The 16883-nt window shown below is 38.1% G+C and overlaps 1 protein-coding gene across 5 annotated transcripts in view; it reads left to right on the forward strand.

Annotated features, from left to right (window-relative positions):
• ENAH (ENAH actin regulator) overlaps positions 1-16883 on the forward strand; it is a 162527-nt gene that overhangs the window by 93548 nt on the left and 52096 nt on the right. For all 5 annotated transcript variants that reach the window (XM_056138482.1, XM_056138480.1, XM_056138483.1 and 2 more), the window contains exon 3: positions 1272-1449. In XM_056138482.1, the coding sequence (XP_055994457.1) occupies positions 1272-1449 (178 nt within the window). The remainder of the gene's footprint in view (positions 1-1271; positions 1450-16883) is intronic.

Below are 16883 nucleotides of genomic sequence, written 5' to 3' on the forward strand. Positions count from 1 at the left end.
AATGGCTTGACAGAAATAAATGTAAATGATCACTGGAAAAATATAGCATCATCGGAGGCCTCAACATTTCCATAGCATTGTCCATAAACAGTTGTGTAGAGCTTGTGTGACAGTTGTAAAAAGCCATTTAAGGAGACAAGAGGAATAGTTAATAGAAAAGACCAGCTGGGAATCCAGTTAATGAAGTTATCAGAAATTGGCTTTTAAATAGGTTTGCTTAATATGTTCAAGGAGATACAAGATTGAGAATATCAGCAAAGAACTAGAAACTTGGGGGGGGGGGGGAAGAACCAAAAGAATATTTTAGAAATTTTTCATTTAGTATTGCTAAAGAGATGTAGTGCTATGAAGTTGAAGAAACAGAAGATTAAATGGATTGAAAAGGAGGAAACGGTGCTAACCTTATTCACTGATAATTGTATGCATCAGAATTATGTATATTTTGTATCAAATTCAATGGACTGAACAGTACAGCTGAATGTGGAGGCTGGTAGATTTACTAAATAAAATTCACAATCTGACTATAAACTTGTAGCTGTACTCAAAGGACTGAGAACAGCAAAAGCGATATGGGAAAAAAACCAAACAGGAGGACATTTTCTAGTTATTGTGAACACTTGGTTATACAACTGCATCACTTAAACACTGTGTTGTTGGCTCACAGATAGGTTTATTAGCTAGTAGCACAAAGTAGAGCTAATGAGACACTTGGTTTATAAGATAGGCTACCCCTGCAGCACAGTTATAGATAATGGTCAATTAATTGGACAGTGATATTTTAACAAAAGGAAATGTGAGCTTTTATTCCATTTGAATAGGAGGTGAAAAAGTGAATGTTAAAAATAGTAAAACCTACCGTAAGATAATATGGGATACTCTTTTCATGACTTGACTATTTTCATGATGGAGAAGCAAGCTACAAAAAAGTATGAACTGTGAGAGGTATCAGTCCATCAGTAAGATACAAAGCCGTCAACATTTATGTATGTAACAAGGGGATGCCAAAATGTGCAAAAAACAGTACTATTTAGAGAGTGGAAAAGTCATCTCAAAATGAAGAAGTTATTTGTAACAAATAACATCGGGATAATGTCTCAAATATATAAATACTCTAAATGAGAAAAAGACTTTATTAAAAAAAGGGATGGGGATATGACTATAGATATTCTCAAACCTCAAACCAGGTGTTTATAAATAAGATATCTGATCAGGATTTATTGCTTTTTTATTTTGCTCTTAGCTTGGCTTTATAAAGGATTATTGTCTTTTAGGTGGTGATAAATTGTGCCATTCCAAAAGGATTGAAATACAATCAAGCTACACAGACCTTCCACCAATGGCGAGATGCTAGACAGGTGTATGGTCTCAACTTTGGCAGCAAAGAGGATGCCAATGTCTTCGCAAGTGCCATGATGCATGCCTTAGAAGTGTTGAATTCACAGGAAACAGGTAGGGTGGCCATGGTTTACTTGTTTCCTTTAACTGAAGTGCCATGTATATGATAAAGCAAGTCTTTTCTGGCTGACTTTAATCATGTATTGTATTTGAAGTAATTCTTGACATTTCATTATTTTATACAAGTAAAAGTTTGTTGAGAAAGATATTATGTCTTAAACATAAGCCTAGGAATATACTCTTAAGAGACCAGTAGTAATTTTTATACCCTTTCATTTGAAATTATTTAGTTAGATTCATCCATCTCTAGAAATTAAACTTTTATTGCAAGGAAATGAAACCTAGAGAAAATGCAGTTACAGAAATTGTGCATATTTATCATACTTCACTTTTTATGAAAAAAACTTATTTTCTGAAATTGGTCTTTAAAGCAACTATTGAACCGATGAACTTCAAATAGGGTTAGTTTTCATCATCCTAGTAGATGAAAATTTTTATTCTAAAAGTTGTTTGTAAAGATTTTAGAAGTGCCCTCAGGTGGTCCAAGCTATGAATTGCACCATACTGTATGATGGTTAGAAAAATGTAGAAATCATTCACTCAAACAAAAGATTAAAAAAATGTGAATGTGTTAGAGATGATCTGGTGTTTGTTTTGATTTAAAAATTGAGAAATGGCTAAGTAATTATCAATGTGGGAAGATAGATTGATACTATCTAAATGTAAAATACATAGAATTTTATGTATTTATAAAGGAATGACTCGTATATGGTCATATTGAATATAGTCATTGAAATTTTATAATTTGCTAAAGATAAATTAAAATGTTTTGTTTTAAATCACAATGTCAAGCTAAATTTTATTTATGCCTTGTCTTAATCTGCAAAGGACTGCGACATCTAGTCCATGTGATCATCTATTTCAAATATCAGTTTTAATATCAGTTTCAGAACAAGAAGACATTTGGGATCTTAATGAAACACTGATTTTGCTATTTGATTCTTTATGTTAGGTTTTCCTTGAGGAAAATTAGTATTGCTATTATAAAGAATTTGTATGCAGTTCTTATGTCTTTTTTTCTGAGAAAATAAATCATTGGAATTGTTCCTATTTGTTTGTAAGCCCAGGATATAGCATAGAAAAATATCTCTGTATGCTAGATGGTATGTAGATCATCAATACTTTGCTTGTAGGCATCAATCAACATTCTGTTGCAGGTATTATTTTATGTCACCGTTGTTTAACAAAAAGGAAGAAACTAGAATATTGCTTCTTAATATTTTATTAAATAAGTCAACTACATAACAAATAGTTAAAAGAGTCTGATTATAGCATTTGGTTTCTCTGTGTTTGAAATAAACTTTTTCTTTCATTTTTGGTTTTGGGGCCATACTTGGTGATTTTTAGGGTGTCTCTGTGCAGTGCTCAAGACCATGGTGTGCTGGGGATTGAATCCCAGATCTCCTGCAGCCAAGCATGTGCCTAGCTTTTTGAACTGTCTCCCTAGCCCCAGCTTAACATTTCCGTTTCTTTCCTTTTCTCCTTTTTTTCTGTGGGGACGGGGGTCGGGGAGAAGGGCTCATGTGACTTTGCTTAGAGCTTACTCCTGGCTCTGTGGTCAGGGATTATCCTGGTGGGACTCAGGAATAGTCCCCAAATGAAGGGACCATATGTGGTAGCAGGGATCATGCCCAGTTTGGTCTCATGCACGCCAAGAGCCCTACCGGTAGCCCCTCATTTCATTTCTAAACACTTCAGAAGTAAATACTGATATTAGGAGCTAAATTTTGCGGATTTGAAATAGTTAAAGTAACTGTTATTCATCTTGTCACCAATTTTTTTTTAGCCAAATGGAAAAGATTGTTTATATCAGAGTGTAGTCAAGTACTTTGCTTTCATAATGCAAATGCTAATTAATGTTTTTTCTTCTGGATCTTTATCTTTTGGAATTAATGAGTTTCAATGTGGAAAGAGACTCAATTATATTCTCTTGTAGTTTCTACATTATGGAAAGTTTGGCAAATGGGAAAATTGCCCATTGCTTCACTAACTGCAGAAGCATTTGGTAAAGCAAACAAAATTTAATTGATTCTTCTTAGATGATTTCAAAACTTTGTTGCAATCTTAACTGGTACTACTGTATGTTGAGGAAAGAGGTAAAAGAAGTTGATTAGTCTTCACCATCCCTTTGCTTCATCATGCATGGCCTAAACCATTGGCAGAGAGGCCTTTTCATCCTAGCAAAAGGTTATAAAAATGGTTGATATTGTTTATAGTCTGAATTTCTAGGAAATGACTATTTGAATAAATCACTGTGATTTAACATTAATTTCTAATTTTGATGACTATCAGCTTGGAGGTTTAGTCCTGAAAGGAAGTCAAATGCTGACAACCAAAAGGACTTAAGGAAAGACTCTACTTCTTTCTATAGATCCCTAAATAGGATAGATTTGTATGTTAGTATTGTTTTGTGAACCCCTCCCATATATTGAAAGAAACCTGTTCAATAATGCTGCCTCTCATCTTGAACAAATCTTCCCTTTTTATAGCTGTGTGTTCTGAATTCACAGCCAGTTCCTTTCTATGTTTTCTTTTCCTGCCAAACCAAGTTTGAGAAGCTTGACTGCGTGTCCTGTCGCCTCCTTAAACAAATAGTACACCCAGAAAATCTGATTAGAAGCAAAAAACAAAAAAAACCCCAAACTTACTCAAGGGTAAAGCATGGACAGATATTGGTGTTTCTTATTAATGTTTTACCGCTTTTTAAAACCATTATTTAGTGTTAGCTACTTCTATTTATGGCTTTTTGTGGGTGGTAGTGGTCAGCAAGTATTAATATCAATATCATCTATTAATAAGATGTCTTTTTCTCTGTGATTTTCAGACTCTTTTAAAGGTATGGGTACTTTTAGGGGCTGGAGAGATAGCACAGCGGGTAGAGCGTTTGCCTTGCACGCAGCTGACCCGGGTTCGATTCCCAGAATCCCATATGGTCCCCTGAGCACCTCCAGGAGTAACTCCTGAGTGCAGAGCCAGGAGTAACCCCTGTGCATTGCCAGGTATGACCAAAAAAAGCAAAAAAATAAATAAAGGTATGGGTACTTTTATTCAAAGAAAACCTCTTCTGGAAGCTGGGTGCTTAAACAGACCAAAGAAAAAAGAAACCAAAAAACTTGCAGCTTGAGCCCCTAGCCACTAATAAAACCCATGCTGTTCTTCAGAGCAGGATTGGAAAATTATTGACCCATATTTTTATCCAAAATTAGTAGTCACAATTTCTTCCTTCTCTCCTTTGTCTTCCAAGCCCTCTAAGTTTTAAAGCAAATATTTTAATTAAGGAGAAATTTCTTTGTGGCTAGTCATACTGACCTTTACAAGGTGCTCTTATGTGTGTTTAATATTTCCATTTCTTTTATGAAAAGTGTGGGTGGTAGGAATGTTTTCCTTTATTTTGTTTTTAGCTTGGTGTGCAATTATCTAATATACTGGAAAGTACAGGAGGTGCTAAATACAGTGAGTTATATTTGGAATTTTAAAAACACAAATCACATGTTCTAGCATTTTGAAAAAGAATCGAAATAGTGTTCTTCCTCTTACACCAGATGCTAATTTGTCTGTTCTTTTGCCTACTGGAAATCGACTTGGTTTAAATGAAGTAGATTCAAAACATATTGTCTAGACTTACATTTCTTATTTCTGATTTTTTTTTATCAAGTATGTTTTTGGTAATTTGTTGGTAATAATTATGTCCTATATAAAATAAAAGATCTTTACACGTGATGATTGCTGATTAACTCATCAGGTAAATTTGCATGGTGTTTTACTTTGGTAAAGGTTAACATTATTTGAAATTAGGAAATACCTTTAAAATGTGTTTTATTAAAAAGGAAGATCATCCTGTGGCTGTTAAAATTATTCTACTGCTTGAGGATCTGCAGGTGGAGGGTCTGGTGGTTAGGTGTTTTAGGGCCACCAGTTCTACCTCCAGTGCTTGAGGCAGGAGGGGGAAAGGGACGTTGCAGTCTTGCACATAGAAGTGTATGTGTATTCTACCCCCTTGAGCTCTTGCAAAGGCCTTATTCTACCTTTTTTTCTAATCAGCCCAAATTAAGTGTACCATTTTAAAGAGAAAAATGTATTAAAATATTTTACCATTAAGGCTGCCTTTGTTGTGAGAACAGATACCTTTATGTTTGAAATTTTCTTTAGATTTCTAAAATAAATATTTATATATTACTTTCATTTTTTTCTTATTGATTTTTGTGACATGATGCACTGCTGGAACGATAGCACAGTGGTAGGGCGTTTGCCTTGCACGCAGCCAACATGGCCGACCCGAGTTCGATTCCTCCACCCCTCTCGGAGAGCCCGGCAAGCTACCGAGAGTATCTCGCCCGCACGGCAGAGCCTGGCAAGCTACCCATAACGTATTCGATATGCCAAACACAGTAACAACAAAGTCTCCAATGGAGACGTTACTGGGCCTGCTCGAGCAAATCGATGAACAACGGGAGGACCGTGACTGATGCACCTCTCAATTAGAGCATTTGTATGGATCTTATCTCAGCATTCTAAATTCCCATTGTGATATGTTTCAGAATTAGTTGGATTTTAAAATTCTCAAGAAATTTTTTGTTTTTTTGTTTTTTTGCTTTTTCGGTCATACCCCGTGATGCACAGGAGTTACTCCTGGCTCTGCACTCAGGAATTACTCCTGGTGGTGCTTGGGGGGACCACATGGGATGCTGGGACTTGAACCCAGGTCATCCACGTGCAGGGCAAACGCCCTACGCACTGTGCTATTGCTCCAGCCCCAAGAAATTTCTTGAAGTATGTTTTATGGTTAAATTTTTTTCATATGATATTCATGGGAGCAGTATCTCAGAATCCATTTAACATGTTTTGAGCATAGGTTTTATTCCAGGTATAGGAATCCCTTGCTTTTCAGATTTCAAAAGGTCAGTGAAAGTAGAGAAATAGTTTCTTTGTTAAAATATATATATATGTGTATATATATATATATATATATATATATAAGTTTCTCAAATACAGTTTGAGAAGCTATAGTCAATGTCGTATGCAGAAAGATCTTTGGAATCCTAAAGAAATTTCTAGGACTTAAGAAAGGTTTTGAAGAGTACCTGAGCTTTGGTTTGAAGAATGAATAATTCTCGGCATGTAGATAATTGTAAACAACAAAGGCTGGAGCGATAGCACAGTGGGTCGGGCATTTGCCTTGCACATGGCCCATGCGGCCGACCCGAGTTTGATTCCTCCTCCCCTTTCAGAAAGCCCGGCAAGCTTCCGAGAGTACCTTGCCCGCACGGCAAAGCCTGGCAAGCTACCTGTGATACATTCAATATGCCAAATACAGTAACAACAAGTCTCACGATGGAGATGTTACTGGGCCTGCTCGAGCAAATCGATGACAGTGCAGTGCAGTACAGTGCTTTCTAGAAAATTTAGACATTAGAAATTCTGTTTTCATTCTGTAGGTCTCAGGCTAGAAGAGTAGTATAGTGGGTAGAATGCTTACCTTGCACACTGCTAACCTAGGTTGGATCCCCAGCACCACAAATGGTCCCTGAGGCCTACCAGGACTGATTCCTGAATGTAAACAGGAGTAAGCCCTGAGCATCTTGATCCAGGTGGGGCCTCTAAACAAGCAAACGAATGAAAAGATGCCTTAAGACCCTGAAGAGAGACTACAAGGTATATAAGGTGTATAATGGATAGGGATTAATAACTGGAGAACTAATTGGGTGGTGGGGGCGGTTAGAGCCTCTTCCTCCTCCTCCTCCTCCTCCTTCTCTCTCTCTCTCTCTCTTCATTTGTTTTTGGACCTCACCCAGTGACGCTCGGGTTACTTCTGGCTCTGCACCCAGAAATTACTCCTGGAAGTGCTCAGGGAACAACATGTGATGCTACGGATCTAACCCAGGTCGGCCATGTGCAAGGCAAGTGCCCTACCCTGCTGTACCATTGCTCCAGATCAGCCCTTCATTGATTCTCATGTAGGACTTCATTATATCTCAGGGATGATCTTGTCTTTAGAATTACAGTTATATTTTTATCCCCATACACGAGTCGAAGAATTCTTGAGGGCATGATTTAAATTTAACTTTCCCCTTTCAAGGTGAATGTGGTGAAATGAAAATCCATTATTTGTGTAGTTTTGGTTTTGGAACCCTCCTGCCACTGCTGGAACTATGTGGACTGGAAATCGAACCCAGGCCTCTAACATGCAGAATATATCACTTAGGCACCTGAAGCTATTTTCCTGGTCTTGATGCATTTTTAAAATTAGTTTTCTGTGGGGAAAAAACAGAAGTTTTTGCCAGGCAGCAAACACAGTTAAGAGACTGGAGAAAATTGCAGTCTCTACCGTTTTTTAATCTCTCTTAATGTACATTATGCCACTTGGAGTGTTCCATGAATTTTTAAATGCTAACAGTCAAAAATAGCATACTTTAATAACACCAATGTGTTAATCTCATATAATTTCTATTATGATATCATAACACAGGTATTCTCATGATCACATTCTACATGTACAGAAATAACTGCATAGGAGTAACTTCTTAAAGGAAGGAGTTTGACACAAAGACAAGACTTTTGACCTAGGTGCAAAGAAGATAGATCGCTTGTCTTGCATGCCGACCCAGGTTTGATCCCTAGCATCCCATATGGTCCTCTGAGCCTACCAGGAGTGATCCCTGAGCACAGAGACAGGAGTAGGAGTAGTCCCTGAGTACAAGTGGGTGTGTCCCCTAAACGAAATAAAAATGCAACCTAAAGAATTTCTTTCCACTTAATCACAGTAAAGAACTTTAAGTATGACTTCAAGGAATATTATCTCCATGTGGTCTTCCTAACTGGAAATTGAAAATAACAGTGCCCACAGATCAACCTCATATTATTGTCTTGTTAACTTACGGAAGTGGAAGACTTTGGGATTGTAGAGAGAGAGAAACTACTTGGGTAAGGCACTTGCACACAGCTGACTTGGGTCAATCCCTGGCACCCTATATGGGCTCCCCATACCCCCGCCAGGCATTAGCCCTGAGCACAGTCAGATGTGGCCCAAAAAATAAGAACCAAACAAAATCAAAAAGAAAGGGGAGAGACTGAAGACATAAGTATGAGACTAGAGCAGTGCTTGATGCACTTGCCCAGCCATCTTTCAAACCTGTTACCTCTTGGTAAACAGTGAAGGTTTCATCTGTACAAGAAATTACTTTCTTTTTTTAAAAAAAAATTTTATTAATGAAACACGTTGAGGTACAGTTGTAGACTTAGGAATTTTTGTGCTTGGGTTTCAATTATACAACGCTTGAGTACCCCTCCTTCCACCAGTGCCCCTTTTCTACCACTACTGATCCCAGTATCCCTCCTACCCCCCAAAATGTTACTTTCTTGAATAGAATGAGTTGATTTAATAAATCTAAAGGTGAAAAATGCTATCCAAAATTACCTTTAGGATGCCTTCCCAAGTCCTCTGTATGATATTATGAAAGCTCTAATAAAGTGTCCCAAATGCAGCAGGTAGAGAATCAGTGTATTGTTCTGCCCAACTTTACCATTCTTGCCCTATCTCTGGTTTGTAGCACTGTCTTCACTGGGCACCCCAGATTGATACATTCAATAATTTTTACATATTCTGTGTGAACTGCTATATATGCAGTACATGAACAGTACACAAAAATATTTTAGGTCTGCAAGGTACTTACTTTGCACCACATATGGTTCCCCAAGCACCACCAGGAGTGACCCCTGAACACAGAACTAGGAGTAAACCTTAAGCACAGCCACATGTGTCCCCCAAAACCAAAAATTTAATTTAAAAATATTTTTATATATTAAATATATTTTATATATTTAATGTATTCATGATTTTGATCACTAACTTGGAAGCTGCTTTAGCTTGATTATAACTTACATCTAATGTTGCATTTTCATAATCGTGACTTTATGAAAACTTTTATTGTGGGACTTGGAATATTTTGTCCTGTTCCAAAATCACGGTCACGGTTCACGGTTCTCCCGTTGTTCATTGATTTGCTCGAGTGGGCCCAGTAAAGTCTCCATCATAAGACTTGTTGTTACTGTGTTTGGCATATCGAATACATCACGGGTAGCTTGCCAGGCTCTGCTGTGCGGGCGAGATACTCTCGGTAGCTTGCCAGGCTCTCCGAAAAGGGCAGAGGAATCGAACTCGGGTCAGCCATGTTGGCCGCTATCTGCAATTCATCCTTTTATGTTTTGTTTCATTTCGGGGCAGAGGGCAGATCTACACCCAGCTGTGCTCAGGGTTTAAATCTGGCTCTCTGCTCTGGGATAACTCCTGGAGTTGCTAAGGGGACTTCCTGGGATGCTGAGGAATGAGCTCAGGTCATTTGCATGCAAGGCAAGCCCTACGCACTGCATTATCATTCCAACCCCCTCCATCTCTTTCACTGATAGGCATCTTCCACTGGTACAAGTCTAGCTGGCGACCAGTTCTCTTCAGACTTATTTATAATATGAAATTTAATCACTGGTGCTGCATTGATCCAAAGATTGTTATTCATGATTATTTGCATGTTTTTCTTCATGAGAATAATGATCTGTTTTAAAAAATACTTGTGTTTCTGAATTTTAATTATTTTTTAATCAGAGATTGGAGTTAAGCAGTCAGAGACTCTGGAGCTGAAGATGAAACTCAGTGTAGACTGCATGCTTTGTATGTTTGAGACTGTGATACCTGGGATTCTGGAAATAAACAGGGAGATACTTTAGTAGAATCTATCTTTTGTATTGATGGTAAAAAATGATTTTCAGGGAGGCCATGCAGATAGTGTCAGGTGTTAGGGTGCATACTAATGAACTCCCAGATCTTGCTGATAATAGCCTTGGAAGTCCTCAGTAACTACCAGGTGTTGACCTGATGGTCCCCAGCACCACTATAGGGTTTAAGAAACAGCATCTTCAGACTGTGCCAGTGAACTACTGGCCAGGTAAGCCAAGTGCAATCCTCAGGTCTTCTGAGCACTGCTTGAGAGCTAGCCCACTAACCCCCCCCACCCCCCGGCCGCCAAAAAAAAAAAAGACTTGCTGAAATTTCCTTTTCTCTTGTAGAACTGTTTATGAGTTCAGTGGCAACAAATCTTGTACCACATCTTAGAGCTTAATTTTGGTCACACCTTCATCAGTCCATAAGTGATGGTGGTACCGTTGGATTTTACATGTTTGTATTGAGCAAACGGCGTATGCACATTAGTACTTAATCACTTAATCACTTAACTTCCCGTTAGTCGTCGATTTGCTCGAGTGGGTGCCAGTAACGTCTCCTGTCGCGTGCTAGTGTAGCCACACATGTAATTACAACTGGTCTCATTCACCTGACCCTGAAGGCACATTAGTACAGTGGCACTGAATTGCCATTTGTGTTCCTCTTTTTATCTAGTCAAGAAAGAAAAGTTTCCAATCAGCCCTTTTAAGATGGTATCTTTGCAGTCAGTATGTATCATTATTTCATTAATCCATAAAAGCTTCCCTAAGAGGTAACTACTCTCATAGTCTGAAAGAAGAAAAGCCTCAGTGAATTGATTTACATGTTGTCTTAGATACTGTATTCCATGGTATGAGAGAAGCAACAGTGGGTGATTGAAAATCGTTGACCTTCAGTGGCTATTAATTATGTAGAGAAGATAAGAAAGGGTCAGAAATATCTGCTGAGCAATTTCAAGTACCCTGAATCGTAAAACATGGTGATTAGGAAGTGGAACAAGTAGTATTCATTCATATATAAAGGCTATTCATATGACCAGAATCATTCTTAAAAAGCAGACTTGGGGGCTGAAACAGTAGTACAGTGAGTAGAGTGCTTGCCTTGCGTGTGGCTTACTTGGGTTCTATACCTGGCATCCCATCTCTAACCCTTCCTAGGAGTGATCCCTGACTGCAGAGCCAGGAGTATGTCCTGAGCACCACTGAATGTGATCAATAATCCAAAACAGCAAAAACTCAGACTCATTACTTCCTTGGAATTGGTAATTTCTGAAATGATTCATATTGGAAGTGACTTTCTCTGTAAATATTCAGAGAAATTTTTGGTAAATATTTTTGGTAAATATTTGGGTGACCAGGGTTCATTTGAGTGGCTATAACGGCCATTTTTTAGAGAGAAAAAAGTTTTTATTACAGAGTTCCCTTTGCAAATACTGTCCAAATCCTAACTTGTGATACTATTCTAATTTTATTTTTTTTCTTTTGTGGGGGCACATCCAGCAATGCTCAGGGATTACACCTGACTGCACTCAGGGATCACTCCTGGTGGGCTCAAGGGACCAAATATATGCAGGGGATCAAACCTGAATCTGCTGTTTATGGGACACGTGCACTACCCTCTGTACTTTCACCCTGACTCCAAATTGCATTTTCTTTTCAAGATTTAGAGTCACTAGTCTCCATGAACTTAATACACTTCCTATTTGATGATATTGGCTGAGTGTGTGGAGGGGTAGTTCAAAATGCTGGCTCATTCTCTAGAACTCTGGGTTCAGTCCCCACTCTTTATCATAGCCCACCAAGTACCGAGGCAAGCATAACCTTTTAGCACACTACGAGGTGTAGGCCAAAAAGAAGTAGGTGAATATTTGTCTTCATGAGTGATGTAATTCCTGGGAAGTGGATCATTAGTTTCTTCTGATGATACTTCTTGGGATTGATCTTTAATTCATACAAAGTAGGGCAAAGGTGGAATTTTGCTTACCAATTGTTCTCTATTCCAAATAATCTTGCAATGACTTTACCTTTTAGGATAAAGTGCAAGTTCCTTAACATGACTCTTTTTTTTTTTTTTCCTTAACAACTCTTGACTTTGCATGAGGTAAAGATATTTTTCCTTGCCTTGTGGTAGGCCTTTGCAGCAGCTCCTGCTTTCACCACGCAGGACTTAACTATTTTCAGAACATGTTGAACTGTTGCCTTTTTTTTCTTCTTCTTTCCCTTTTCTAAGATCCAAGCATTGTGGGTGTGTGTTGAAGTAGCATGGTTACAGTAGTGTTAACATTTATAGTTTTGGTGTATAAAGTCACTAGACTTTCACCAACAGACAAGTGCCAAGACCACTATCCTGATGTCATTTCTTATCCGCCTCTTCCTCTCCTGTTCTTCACCTCTTGGTAACTTCAAAACTTGTAGTCAAAAATTGGAGGGTTTATTTTAAACCTATTCCCTTGCTTGGTTTCTTTATATGCTACATATGAGTGCAATCACTTGGTTATTTGTTCTTTCTCTAACTTAAATTAGCATGACACCCACTCCATCTACAATGCAGCAGAAGGCAAGAGTTCAGCTTTCTTTATGACTGAGCAATATTTTATTTAAGATGTATAATTCACTCATCCATTGCTTTGAACATTTGAGTTGTTTTTGTATCTTGGCTATTATACATAGCAGATAATAAATACAGGTGTGTATTTTATCTTTCCAAATTAATGTTTTTGTGTTCTTTGAATAGATGCCAAGGAGTGGAAAGTGCTGGATTCTATGGGTGTTCAATTTTAATTTTTATTAATTTAGTTTTTAATTTAATTTTTAAGGTTGTTCACAATAATTTATTACATTCAATATACCAACACCATTCCCAACACCATTACCCCATCCCACCACCATTATTTCTAATTTTCCCACCACCACCCAGACCTGCCCCAAAAGCATGTACCAAATAAGTTATTCTGTATTGCTTATTATGAATAATTTGCTTAAAATGATCCAAAGAAGTTTCTTTAGAGGAAAGTGTGTGAAGAGTGTTGTATCTCATCCCGGAGCCATTCAGCCCTTGTATAAGAGATTACTAACATGTTGTTACACGTTGCCCCTTGTGTACTGATATCTATGTGTGTGTGTGTGTGTGTGTGTACACATATGTATATACACATACATACATATATACATTTATATCTATATTTCATTGAAATAGTTTGCCTTCTACATTACACCCCATCAAATGTGGTGTGCTACTCTTGGTATGTCAGTGGGTCAGAGTATGAGATATCATCCAGGAATTCTAAAATTTTAAATAGGGTGATACAGCTGGAGTTAAATTTTTAACTGGATGGTGACTTTGGGGAGTGGAGGCATCTCTGCAGCGTGTTGTTTTCTTTTCCAAGATTTATTTGTGAGTCTCTGGATCATGGCAGTTAATGAATTTATGTGACAGCAGAGGCAGATTATGGACATCACTGCCAGGCTCTGGGAAGCACAGGGATATGGAGAAGGTCACCAATTCCTGACTCCGTGAGAGCCTGGAGATTTCAGTCATAAAATCCGCGTACCAGTTTTTCAGCATATTCATTCTAATGGATGAGGTTCATCCTGAGCCTGTGCAGGTCAACCGTGAACATGATGGCGATTGGGTTCTGGAGGTTTTCAGCTACCGTGGCTCTGGTGGGACAGGCAGTGGAACATACCTGCCCCCCTCCAGGGTGTCCTTGATGAGAGATCCTGGCACTGGTTTGGAGGCATCTCTGTGACGTGTTGCTCTCTTTCTCTTCCGAGATTTATTTGTGAGTCTCAGATGTTCAGTTTTTAATTTGAGAGGTTGACATTCTATTTTTTTCCATAGAGGCTGCACCGTGCATATTCATCAGCAGTGAATGAGGATATCTTTTCACCACATTCTGTAGTTTGTTTTCTGTTTTTGTTCTTTTTGATATTTGATATAAGCCATTCTCACTGGTGTGTGTGTGGAGTGACATCACATGCATTTCTTTGATCATGATTGGTGATGAACAGTTTTTCAAATGTCTATTGACATCTGTATGTCTTCTTTGATGGTGTCTATCTCATTTTTGTTGCTGTCAAACTTCATGAGTGTTTTATATATCTTGAATAGTATCCTCTACCTGATGTATAGTATGCAAATGTTTCCTTACATCCACTAGGGCGTCTTTATTTTAGCTCAGTTTCTTTTACCACACAAACCCTTTTTATTTTCATGTAACCCTGGGATTTTGGGGGTTTGGGGTTTTTAATTTTGTTTGCTTTTGTATACTTTGCCATAGGGCTCATTGAAAATGGATAACCTCAAAGGTTCTGCCTGTTTTCCTTAGTGTATTTTATGGATTTTTGTCTAAAACCAAGGTCTTTAATTATTTTGAATTAACTTTTGTGTATGTGTGAGATAAGATTCCAATTTTATTTTGCATGGGACTGTTTCATTTTCCCAGAACCATTTGTTGATGTGCTTGGCTCCTTTGTCATTGAGATTAACTTTGTACATCTGAAGTTTTACTTCCAGGCTCTCAGTTCTACTTATTCATTGAGATTAACTTCATATATATATATATATATATGAAGTTTTACTTAAGGCTCTCAGTTCTATTTATTGGTCTGAAAGTATTTTTACTTTTGAATTTTTATTAATATCCCACAGTTTACAAAATTGTTCATAATATAGTTATTTCAATCATACAGTGTTTCGACACACATCCCATTACCAATGTCCCCAGTACCACACTGTTTTGATTATTATAATTTGATTATGTAGTTTAAAATCTGGGGAAGTAATGCCCATCTTATTTTTTCTTAGAATTGCTCTTGCTATTTAGGAAGTTTTATGATTTCATTTAAATCTCAGCAGAATTTTTTTCTAAGTCTTTAAAGAATTACATGAAATTTTTATAAAGATTGCAGTGAATGTACATAGTACATTGGGTCATTTTGATAATGTTAATTCCTCCAGTCCATGAACACGAATGTGTTCTCATTTCCTGTGTCCTTATCTCTGTCTTTTAATAGTGACTTCTACACTCACACTTACCTTCTAACACATTACCACCATCTAGTCCCCCCACCTTCCCTGCCACCAAATGCCTGTAGTACATTGGATCACTATCTCTTTCCAGTCCCATCCTCTTCCCTCTGGTGACCTCTTTTCGGTGGTCAGAGACCAGCGTACTGCCTTTTTAGGCTTTGTCTGCTTCCTTACTTTGCTTCTCTGTAACTCACATATGAGAAAGACCATCAAGTGTATCTTTCTCCTAATGACTTTGCTCATTCTTTTTCCTTCCAGTGCCATCTATGTTGTTGAAGAATACAAGATTTTATCTTTTCTATTAGCTGAGTTTTGCGTGCGCGCACATGTGTGTGTTTGTGTGTGTGATGTATGTGTAAATTTGGATAGTTTCCATGTCTTTGTATCATAAATAGAGCATTTAATATTGTTATACATAGCTTTTTAAATTATACATAGACATTTTTTAAATGTAGCCTTACAGTTTTATTAGTAAGTAAAGTAAAGTAAAGTAAAGGCCCTCCCGTTGATCATCGATTTGCTCGAGCGGGCCCAGTAACGTCTCCATTGGAGACTTTGTTGTTACTGTGTCTGGCATATCGAATACTTCACGGGGAGCTTGCCAGGCTCTGCCGTGCGGGCGAGATACTCTCGGTAGCTTGCCGGGCTCTCCGAGAGGGACGGAGGAATCGAACTCGGGTTGGCCATGTTGGCTGCGTGCAAGGCAGACGCCCTACCCGCTGTGCTATCGCTCCAGCCTAATCTGTACTAAAATGTGATATGTAAACAACTTCAAGTGTACATATCTATATATATCTATACATATCACGGTCACGGTCCTCCCGTTGTTCATCGATTTGCTCGAGCGGGCCCAGTAACGTCTCCATCGTGAGACTCTGTTGTTACTGTGTTTGGCATACATGTGGGCGAGATACTCTCAGTAGCTTGCCGGGCTCTCGGAGAGGGGCGAAGGAATCGAACTCGGGTCGGCCACATTGGCTGCGTGCAAGGCAAACGCCCTACCACTGGGCTATCACTCCAGCCCATCTATACATATATATATTCATAAGTGAAATAGTATCTACATGAATGGATGCTTGTGTCTAGAACTTTTTTTTCCTTCTTGATGCTGAAATTGATTTGTTTTTATTGAATTAAAGAACTGTGATTTATGAAATTAATGTTAGTTGAGTTGTAGGCATGCAGTGTTTCAGTACCCATGCTGTCCCTTAATCAGTGTTCCCATGCACCCCCTGCATCCCTATCTTGACAGGCACATTTCAAAATTCAGTGGTTGCAGCCTGGATCTTGTGTTTAGAAGTTTGCGCTTTAGAAGCCACACTCTTTTGCTGCTGCAAATGGATAGTTTTCTTTTGAAAGAGTCAGTTTGAATAGCATATATTCCCTCATGAGTAGTACTTTTTGTCTTAGGTTGGAGAATTCAGTTTTATTTTGTGCGACACGTGTATCCCAGACACAGGTTAGGTTTTTAAAACTCTGATACTTCTACATTTTTAATTAGTCCAGGAGGTTTTTTTTGCCTGCCTCGTTTTACCCATTTGTTCATTAAAGTTTTGAATTTTTGAGTTCCTTAAAACTTTCTACCAATGTTTCTTGTGCATTTCTTCTTACTTCAAATAGTAATATAGTGATATGCTTCAGATTGTATCTATGAGTAGATACGATTCCTACTGCCTACATGTAGAAT

This window comes from Sorex fumeus, unplaced genomic scaffold (genome assembly GCF_029834395.1).
Source record: "Sorex fumeus unplaced genomic scaffold, SorFum_2.1 ptg000007l, whole genome shotgun sequence".
Taxonomy (NCBI): domain Eukaryota; kingdom Metazoa; phylum Chordata; class Mammalia; order Eulipotyphla; family Soricidae; genus Sorex; species Sorex fumeus.